The sequence below is a fragment of the Arachis ipaensis genome, chromosome B04 (assembly GCF_000816755.2).
Source record: "Arachis ipaensis cultivar K30076 chromosome B04, Araip1.1, whole genome shotgun sequence".
Taxonomy (NCBI): Eukaryota; Viridiplantae; Streptophyta; class Magnoliopsida; order Fabales; family Fabaceae; genus Arachis; species Arachis ipaensis.
The window spans coordinates 112,687,816-112,697,898 of NC_029788.2; the positions used below are offsets into that span (position 1 = coordinate 112,687,816).

Here is a 10,083-nt window from a genome sequence, read left to right on the forward strand (position 1 = left end):
TTTTTTTTTAAAAGAGTTTTTTTAAAAAATAACTTAATTTTTTTTAAAAAAAATTCATCCAAACAAATTCTAAAATATTTGTGTATTTTCTTTTAGTTTACAGAAAAAAATAATTTTTTTAAATTTATTTATGAATAAAGTCCTTTAAATAAAAGTGAAAAAAAAAAGAGAGAATAAAAAAAAAGATAAAAATAAAAAGCCAAGCGAGCAGATAAATAGATGTATCATATGAAATATGGCTATGAATAATGATATTATGGTTTCCATATCGTGTGAGTAATAATCCTTAATCAGTTTATGGGTTGTGTTGGGTTGGGTGGCTCAAAACAATGCTAATCCTCAACCTCACTCCTCTTCCTTCCTCGTAAGTTTTCTTCTTTTTTTTGTTCTCCTCTCAACCTTAATTGTTGTCCAATTTTTTTTCTTTTTTCTTTCCGTTTAGTTAGTTAGTTAGTTGTTCTTCTTGTTGTAGGTTCTCTGTTGCAAATTGCCCACTGTTTATTCAGAAAACACAGTTATTGATTCCTTCCAATCTTAGTTACTCCTTTTCTGCTACAGGTTCTCTCTTATTCTCACTCTCTTGCTTCATGTGGGTATTATGATTATTATTATGCCATCATTTTTTGTTTGTCAAGTTTTGATTTTTAATTTGTGGGTTATGTTGTGTGTTTTGTGTTTTTGATGCAGAAACCAGAAAGTTGAAGACTTTTCAGCTCAAGGCTGGATTTTGGGAGTCAATTAAATCTGGGTATGTTGCAATTTGATTGAAAAAATGGAATAGAAAATGGCATTATGTTTGGACATTGTATTTATTAGTCTTGGATTGCACAAAATCTATTGGATATTCAATGGAAACATGACTACTTTGTGGCTTATATTGCGGTTTGCATTGTGATTGTGGGAAAACATGGATCATATGATTGTAAGCGGATCACAATTTAAATCTGGAAGCCTTAGTTTGGTAAAATTGTTATCATGAAGGAAGGATAATTAACATGTTGGAGTAGTTACTTTTTCCTTCAATTTGCAGGGGTGGTTCTTATATAGTTATATTTGCCGGTTGTCATTTGATTTTGTAGCTCTGGTAGGTACACTTTCGACGAGTTTTGTTGTATAGAAATTTTTGCTTTGATTAATGTAATCTTTTTGTGTTCCCTAGTAATGCTTTATAAGACTGAATGCCAAGACAGCCTTCTGTATAAGGAATGTTTTGTATAGAACAAAGAAGTTATAGCAGTTCTGAATGTATTAGTGGAATCTGAGGTTCTGGGGTGGAATTCAACCTCAGAAACCGGAAATTGGTGTGCGTTACAATATGAAATAGCAGAAAATAGAAGAAACAATATGTAAATTGTCCTGGGTAGTATAGAGACCCTTCGTCCTCACATTCCTTTCTGAACAAAATGACCTAACTAACTCTCCTCACTCCCTCGCATATATAAAGCCTTGTTCTTCATCCCCAAATCTTCACATGATCTCAGTCTCCTTCCTCATCATGACTAAATTAATAGAGAGGTTTTGTACAGTATAGGGCCTTCATCACAAAATATATAAATTAGAGAGACTTGGCTGAAAAACGTGTCTATAGGGTCTTTTGTCATGCATTTCATGCTCGTCATCATCTATCCAAACAAGATACCAGTACATAACTTGTGTTTTTGTCTCTGTCTGTTGTTAATTCCAAACAGAATACTAATACTATTCTTTTAAGTCTTTGTCTCTTATTTTCCTTTCTCTTTCTCTGTTTCGGTGTATCTGTCTCCGGATAGAATCCAAACGGAGCCTAGGACCTTATTGAAATTTGTACACAATATATAGGATCTAATTGAAGATTGAATGAAACTATATGAACTTCTTGAATAATTTAACCTCCTATCAATTACATATGATATATTGACCAATAGTGTATCTCTTATCTTGAAAGTTCCTTTGCTTGTTCTCCTTCTCAGGTTGATTAAGAACAACACTACACAAGTTGTTGATCCACCCAACATAGATGAAGAAGATGAAGAACCTTTGCCTCAAGAGTTTGTCCTTGTTGAAAAGACTGAACCTGATGGAACAATTGAGCAAATAATATTCTCTTCAGGTGGAGATATTGATGTTTATGACCTTCAAGCTCTCTGTGACAAGGTGTGTATCTAATGCATCTTTACTCATGCATTAATGTTTCTATTATCGTGTTTGTTTGGTGTAATCGTGCATATGCTAGCCTTGGAATTCATCTAAATCTTATCTGAAGAATTGATGAAAATCATCAAGAACTTCCTTTATTACATCTTTGGACTGATAACAATAATTAATTTCTTGTTCAATATTCTAGTTTCCTTTACAATTAACAACATAAAGAACTTGTTTACCTGTTTACATCATTCATGGAAATAGTTTACTTAAATCCAAAATTTCAGTACTGAATTGGCCCTTTTATTTTATTTTTTTCTTTTTCTCAATAAACAAACCCGCACTCATATGACGAGTGGTTAATCTCTTTAACAGGTAGGGTGGCCACGGAGGCCATTGTCGAAATTAGCTGCTGCTTTAAAAAATAGCTATATTGTAGCCTCATTGCATTCTGTAAGAAAGTCTCCGGGGTCAGGTAAAAATAATATGATTCCTTTCTGTGTCCTGCGTTTACATTGACTATTCAGTTGTTATGCTATTTCTTTGTGCCTGTGGTTATCCAAACCTATTTGATGAACATTTTGGTGTACTTGGCGAAGTTATTTCACAGAGGGGAATGAACAAAAGAGATTAATCGGCATGGCTCGTGCTACTTCAGACCATGCCTTCAATGCCACAATTTGGGATGTCCTAGTTGATCCTGGTTACCAGGTATTTTCTGTCAACCAAACATTAACTTCAATTTTGGTGCTGCTTACCGAAAGAGTTTACATTTGGTGTCTATAACTCTATTTGAACTTATAACATAAAAATTAAGCTATAATTTTTAAGGCAAAGAAAGAACAATTCCAATAAGCAATAACCTTTATCATGCTTTATGCGCAACTTATATTCTGTTGTTTGCTTGAAAGTATGTTGGGTAAAATAAATGCACTTGAATTCAGAGGAAGCTAAGCTTGTATGCATATAAAGTGGTGTCGAATTCAGGCATTTCTGCTAAATCATTTTTGTGCTTGAGTACCTCGTGTTAGCTGAAGTACTGGTTATTGATGTCATTGTAACTTGTATAGGGCCAAGGTCTTGGTAAAGCTCTTGTAGAGAAACTGATTCGAGCTCTTTTGCAAAAGGACATCGGCAATATAACTCTGTTTGCAGATAGTAAAGGTATAACAACATTCGCAAAGTTTACACTTATTATCATCGACAATGTCCGATATAATAGAACTTGACTGCTATGTCATTAGTGGTTAGATATTTTGTGTGCTTGCACTATCATTTCGATAGTTTGGCCTTAGGGTAAATTACACTGACCTTCTTGAAGTTAGTTAATATTACACGGCGACAGGCCTTAATTTTTCATGCCTACATTGAGTCATTGACTTTTCCTATGGGAAGGTGAGCCTTATGTTTATAAGAGAAATCAACATCATGTTTATAAAATATAAGGTAAGAAGGTGGAAACTCACATACATTTGTCTTTATGTGAAGTTGTTAGTTGAGACCGTTAGATAACAATTTAGTCAAACATGTCAAATTATCTAATGGTTCTTAATTAATAACTTCACATGAAGATAACTGCATGTGAGAATATTGAGTGTCGTATAACTTAACCTTAGGAGAATTTGTAGTAAATTTAGGAATTTACCCTAAAATATTTAAGGGGCATGTTAGGAATATCCTCGGTTAGGAGTATCATCGTGCATGTTACTTCGTTAAACGTGTTCTTCGATCCGTCTATCATTGCCTCTTGTTGATGGCCTGCACACTATGAACATTCTGCTATTCCTTTAGTTCAACATTTGATTGGAAAGTTAGGGTTTCATTTCATGCTTGGAGTTTCACATTTTCTTTTGTATGTTGAATGCAGTTGTGGATTTCTACCGGAATTTAGGTTTTGAAGCTGACCCTGAAGGCATAAAAGGCATGTTTTGGTACCCAAATTACTAATTGCAACCATTGATTAACTTTGCAACCAATGTGTATGCAAGTTTATCTTTTGATTTTATAATATGAAATTACACAGAATTGACATCAATTTGTAATTATTATTATTGCGTTAGGCGCTAGTATTTTTCCTTTTTATATCCAAATTATTTGATTAAAGAATTAGATTCACATATAAAAACTTGAGTATTTACTTTATACCTGAAAAAAAAATGTGACAATGTTGGTTATCTCTTGGTACCTGCTTGGTTTGGGAGTAAAAGGGGGTGAAAATTTCATTAATCAAATGTTATGTATGATATTTTTTTTGTGTGGACGGATAAATACTTATATAGGATTTTTTTCTTTTAACTCAACAAAAGAATTGTGTGATCTTTTTAATGATTAAGAATTTATATATTTAATTTTGATTATTGAGTTATGCAGTTTCTATAAAATAAAAAATCTGTTTGTCATTTCATTATATAGAAATATTATCTATGAAAATTCACCCTCTACTCTATTTTACATTCATTCCAATACCAGACTGACCGTTCCACTCCTTTTTTTTTTATGCATAATGTATAATCAAATAATATTTTTTATTGTTGGACGAAATTTTTTTGAATCGAAAGCTCAACACAATAAAATGGAGTAACAAAGCAAAGAATATAAGACAAGAAAACTAAAAGTAATCCTTAGTCATTTTTGATAATGTTATCAACAACAAGAAATAATTAAATATCATTTTACTCTTTATAACTCTTAATTGACCTATTAATTATTTTTGCAACACTTGCTTCTTGATTTCTGAAGATTCTGTCATTCTTTTTTAGCCGAGTACTCTAAACGATAGTAAAAAATCAATCAACCATTTGTTACGTTTTTTCTTTCTAACAAGACCTATTCAATTTTCAAAATGTTGGTTAATAGTTCTTGAAATAGACCATGGTTTATCATAGGTTAACAACCAAGCGCACCACACCTGCTAAGTAAACTCACAACCAATAAACAAGTGGTAATCATTCTTAGTCTCCTTTTTAGTTTTTACATAGAACACACATATTATCATTTTGATCAATCACGTTAAGTCTACTTAATTTCTTCTTGGTATTAACTTTGTCCACTAGTACAAACCAAGTGAATAATTCAACTCGTGGTGGTACCAAACCCCTCCAAATAGAGCTAGTAAAACTGTAACTTGAAAAGTTGAAATATCCTCTGGTACCATCTCAATCTGCAAAATCTACACAAATGAGTTAGTAGAATAAACGTCTGATTTATCAAATTTTCATACTAGTTGGCCCTCTCTCATACGTTAGTATGGACGAAATTTTGGATTCAAAATATGACTGTTTTTTTTTTCCCATGAATTGCAAGTGGCCAATTTTGCTTTTCTCAACTTGTGGTCCAAAAGCCACACTATATTTTTTTAGTTTTCTATGGTATCCCTCAATCCGGCAAGCCAAAAATTAATTCGTCGTGGATCAGAGTTCTATTTAAAGGTTTGTCGTTGGCCAATGAGTTGCTACATGCACAATGCGAGATTCGAATCTTTAACACTTGCTTAAGTAGACTAGTAAACTAATCACTAAATCAACCCAATTTGGTTAAAGTCGCAATATATTCATAGGAAAAATGAAATTCCTTCTCTATCCGGTTTTGGCAGGGAAAAAAATTAAGTGTACTTGTCCAAGTTATTATTCAAAATATACGTTTCAGAATGATATAATACTTGATTAGCATTATGTCCGAAGTGTTCTTAACTTTAATAGGGAGAACAAATTGCAAACGATTTTTTTTTTTGTTTCTACCATATCTCTTGGTCGGTAAATTTCGCCTATGTTACACTTGCAGTACATAGTCGGTCCCAAACCCGAATAAAGAAGGAAAGTTATGTTAGGTTTTCAACAACTAACATAAAAATATAGTCGAATCCCCATGGCATGAATCAAATACATTATTGCGCTCAAGTTAGGTCGTTGCCCAGAAGCAACGCGCTGTATGGCTGGAGTACGGTGTCAAATGAGCAAGAGCCGCTGCATCGGTGCCCGGATATAGTGTTAAATGAGCAAGGGTTCTCACGTTTTCGTGAACGGACGAGGGTAAATAAGCTAGTTCACAAAGTAAAAGTTAAAGGTCGGAGCGACAGAAGGTTGAAATTTGGGACATGAAACATAGGCACTCTAACAGGAAAGTCCATGGAGATGGTGGACACCATGACAAGGAGGAAGATTAACATTATGTGCCTACAAGAAACAAAATGGATTGGTGCGAAGGCTAGGGAGTTAGATACTTCTGGTTTCAAACTTTGGTATACAGGAAAGGTGAATAATAGGAATGGGGTTGGAATTATTGTGGATAAGCAGTGGAAGAAGGATGTAGTGGATGTCAAGGGGGTGGGAGATCGGATCATCTTTATCAAACTTGTGGTGGAGAGAGGTGCTTTCCATGTGATTAGCGCCTATGCACCGCAAGTGGGTTCGGACGAACAACACAAGATAATGTTTTGGGAGGATCTAGAGAGTTTAGTTCAAGACATACCTTCAGGAGATAAGATTTTCTTAGGAGATTTAAATGGCCATGTTGGGAGAGAAGTGACTGGGTATGAGAGTATTCACGGAGGCCATGGTTTCGGGGTGATCAACGTCGAGGGTAAAACTATTTTGGACTTTTCTTCAACCTTTGATCTTCTCATCGCAAATACATGTTTTAAAAAGAGAGACGAACATCTTATAATCTATAAGAGTGGCATGACAAGCTCTCAAATCGACTTCTTCTTGTTGAGGAGAGTCGACCAGAAATTTTGTATTAATTGTAAAATTATCCCGAGAGAGAGTTTGACAACACAACATAGGGTGCTCGTCATGGATTTTCGCGTTGAGCAAAAGTTAAGGAAAAGACATCATACGAAAAATCCAATGATAAGGTGGTGGCAGATGAAAGGTGAGGAACAAAGAAGTTTCTTAAGACGGGTAGGAGAAGAGGCAAAGTGGGATGGGAATGGAAGTGCGAAAGAGATGTGGAGGGAGATGACAGAAGTTATTAGAAGAACAGCAAAAGAAAGCTTTGGTGAATCTAAAAGAATAGGACCAAGAGATAAGGAGTCCTGGTGGTGGAATGCGAGTGTACAAGAAAAGATAAAGATAAAAAGGGAGTGCTTTAAAGAGTGGTCTTTATGCCGTAATGCAGATAATTGAGAAAAATATAAGGCGGCTAAGAAAGAGACAAAAGTGGCTGTAAGTGAAGCAAGAATAAGAGTATATGAGAGTCTCTACCAGTCTTTGGGCACGAAAGAAGGAGAAAAAGGTATATATAGAATCGCAAAGAGCCATGAAAGTAGAACGATAGATTTGGATCAGGTTAAGTGCATAAAGGATAAGGATGGAGAGGTGTTGGCTCAATAGGAGAAGATTAATGAAAGGTGGCAGAGCTACTTCTACGAGTTATTTAATGAGGGATAGAAGACTCTTCTGAGCATTGGTCGGTTATGCACAAGGGAAGAAGATCAAAACTTTGACTATTATCAAAGGATTCGAGACTTCGAGGTAAAAGAGGCTTTAAAGCAGATAAAAAATGGCAGGGCAATAGGATCTGATAATATCCCGATTGAGGTTTGGAAGTGCCTTGGAGAAAAAGGCATCAACTGGTTAACCAAGCTTTTTAATGAGATTTTAAGGTCAAAGAAGATGTCTGATGAGTGGAGAAAGAGCACCTGGTACCTATCTACAAGAATAAGGGGGATATACAAAGTTGCAAAAACTATAGAGGGATCAAACTCATGAGTCATACCATGAAGTTATGGGAAAGGGTGATAGAACGGAGGTTGAGAAAAGAGACACAAGTAACAGAGAACCAATTTAGATTTATGCCAGGCAGATCTACCACTGAAGCGATATACCTATTAAGGAAGATGATGGAGAGGTATCGTAGTAATAAAATAGATCTACATATGGTGTTTATTGATTTGGAAAAAGCATATGATATGGTGTCAAGGGAGGTCTTATGGAAGGTTTTAGAAAAGAGGAGAGTAATGATCGCATATATTCGTTCAATTAAAGACATATATGATGGGGCCACAACTAGTGTGAAGACTTAAGGTGGTGGGACAGAGGAATTTCCTATTGGTATAGGATTACACCAGGGATCATCTTTAAGTCCATACCTTTTCACATTAGTATTGGAAGTACTCACAGAGCACATCCAAGAGCCTGTGTCGTAGTGCATGCTTTTTGTCGTTGATATCGTCCTTATAGAAGAGTCAAGGGAAGACCTAAATAAGAAGTTGGACTTATGGAGAGAAGCTCTAGAAGTGTATGGTCTGTGCATAAGCCGTAGCAAGACGGAATATATGGAATGTAAGTCCAGTCTGAGAAGGAAAAACCCTAATATAGAGGTGAAGATTGGAGAAAATATCCTACGAAAAGTTAAAAGTTTTAAGTATCTTGGGTGCATCATACAGGATAATGGAGAGATTGAACAGGATGTAAATCATAGGATCCAAGCAGGTTAATCAAAATAGCGGAGTGCATCTGGTTTTATATGTGACAAAAAAGTGCCTTTAAAACTTAAAGGTAAATTATATCGCACCGCTATAAGATCGGCTATGCTTTATGGTACAGAGTGTTGGACGGCCAAAGGGGAGCACGAACATAAGTTGAGTGTGGCAGAGATGAAGATGTTGAGATGGATGAGTGGTCATACGTGATTGGATAAAATAAGGAACGAAGATATAAGAGAGAGAGTTGGAGTAGCACCAATTGTGGAAAAGATGGTTGAATCGCGTCTCAAGTGGTTTGGACATGTGAGAAGAAGACCGATAAAACACCCAGTCAGGAGGGTGGATGAGATGGAAGATGGACAAGGGACGAAAGGTAGAGGAAGACCTAAGAAGACCATCCATGAGGTGGTCAAACGAGATCTACATATAAACAGTCTCTCTGTAGACATGATACATGACAGAGTACAATAGCATCGTTTGATTCATGTAGCCAACTCTATTTAGTGGGACAAGATTTTGTTGTTGTTGTTGTTGTTATCTCTTGGTCGATAAGTGATGACTAATATATTACAGATCTAAATTCCATTTAAACATTTATCATTAGTCAATAAATTATTACATACACTTACAAAAAGATACAAATATATCTTTTCTTTCTGATATTTGATTGTGTATGCAAACTAAAAAATTTAAAATTATTCAATTGAATTGATTTAAGTTACTTATTTTACATTTTGAATTTTGATTATTCTACATTTTTTCCCAAAAATTTTACAATTCTCGGTCTAAACATACTCCAAGGCTTTTCTACTAATGCAATTAAAAATCTTGAAACAAGCATCTCTTTAAAATTTTGAAAACAATAGTTAATTAATATAGAGGCATAGATGGAATGATGGAAACATCTAATGACTCTATAAGAGGCTGCTTGTGGAGTAATGCTTTTCTTAGTCAATAAAAATAAATGATGATGTCTACCAAAATTAATTAACATCCCAGTTTGCAATAGGCCAATAGTGACTGCTTATAAGACTTTAATTTCTCCACAGCACGTTTTGTGTTAATCCTAATCTCGTTGCTTCTACTCTTCGCTAGAAATAGAATGCCACAGAATTCCATTAAAAATTATATGCTAAATTATATGGTTAGTCTCTGTATTTTAATTGAAATTACAATTTGGTTTCGATATTTTAAAAATTTATAATTAAATCCCTAAAAGAACTATGATTTTGTAATTGGGTCTTAATGACGTTAAACGTCTAAAAAAAGGTTGAAAAATGTGTTTGATCATAGTATCCTTACTAAGAAATGTAATTAGGGCTCGTTTATAATGAAAAAATAAAGAAGAGCTTATTTTGGTAAGTTTTTACGAAAAGATTTTTTTTAAATATTTTTTTAAAAGATCTTTTAAAAAAGTAAAAGTAATTTTATATTTGAATATTTTATATAAAAATATCTTTTTATTTAATAATTATTTTAGGTATAATAATATAAAAATATTTTTTCTTATTTATTATGTTAAAATAATCTTTTTTATG

At 34.1% G+C, this 10,083-nt stretch overlaps 2 protein-coding genes, 1 long non-coding RNA gene and 1 pseudogene across 3 annotated transcripts in view; 2 read left to right on the forward strand and 2 right to left on the reverse strand.

The window, feature by feature from the left end:
- The window catches only part of LOC110271203, a 12,569-nt gene extending 10,627 nt beyond the window's left edge, over positions 1–1,942 (reverse strand). Inside the window, exon 1 of the long non-coding RNA XR_002361642.1 lies at positions 1,808–1,942. This is a non-coding gene — a long non-coding RNA (uncharacterized LOC110271203). The remainder of the gene's footprint in view (positions 1–1,807) is intronic.
- Positions 1–10,083, reverse strand: part of LOC107636965 (BTB/POZ domain-containing protein At3g08570-like) — a 17,906-nt gene that overhangs the window by 6,814 nt on the left and 1,009 nt on the right. The window lies entirely within an intron of this gene.
- LOC107639732 (acetyltransferase NSI) lies at positions 205–4,348 on the forward strand. The gene is made up of 8 exons (XM_016343314.2): positions 205–364; positions 473–558; positions 688–748; positions 1,950–2,133; positions 2,497–2,596; positions 2,732–2,832; positions 3,192–3,285; positions 3,989–4,348. The coding sequence occupies exons 1-8, from the start codon at positions 330–332 to the stop codon at positions 4,066–4,068; spliced, it is 741 nt and encodes a 246-aa protein (XP_016198800.1). The 5' UTR covers positions 205–329; the 3' UTR covers positions 4,069–4,348.
- On the forward strand, positions 7,734–8,842 carry LOC107636966 (annotated as a pseudogene).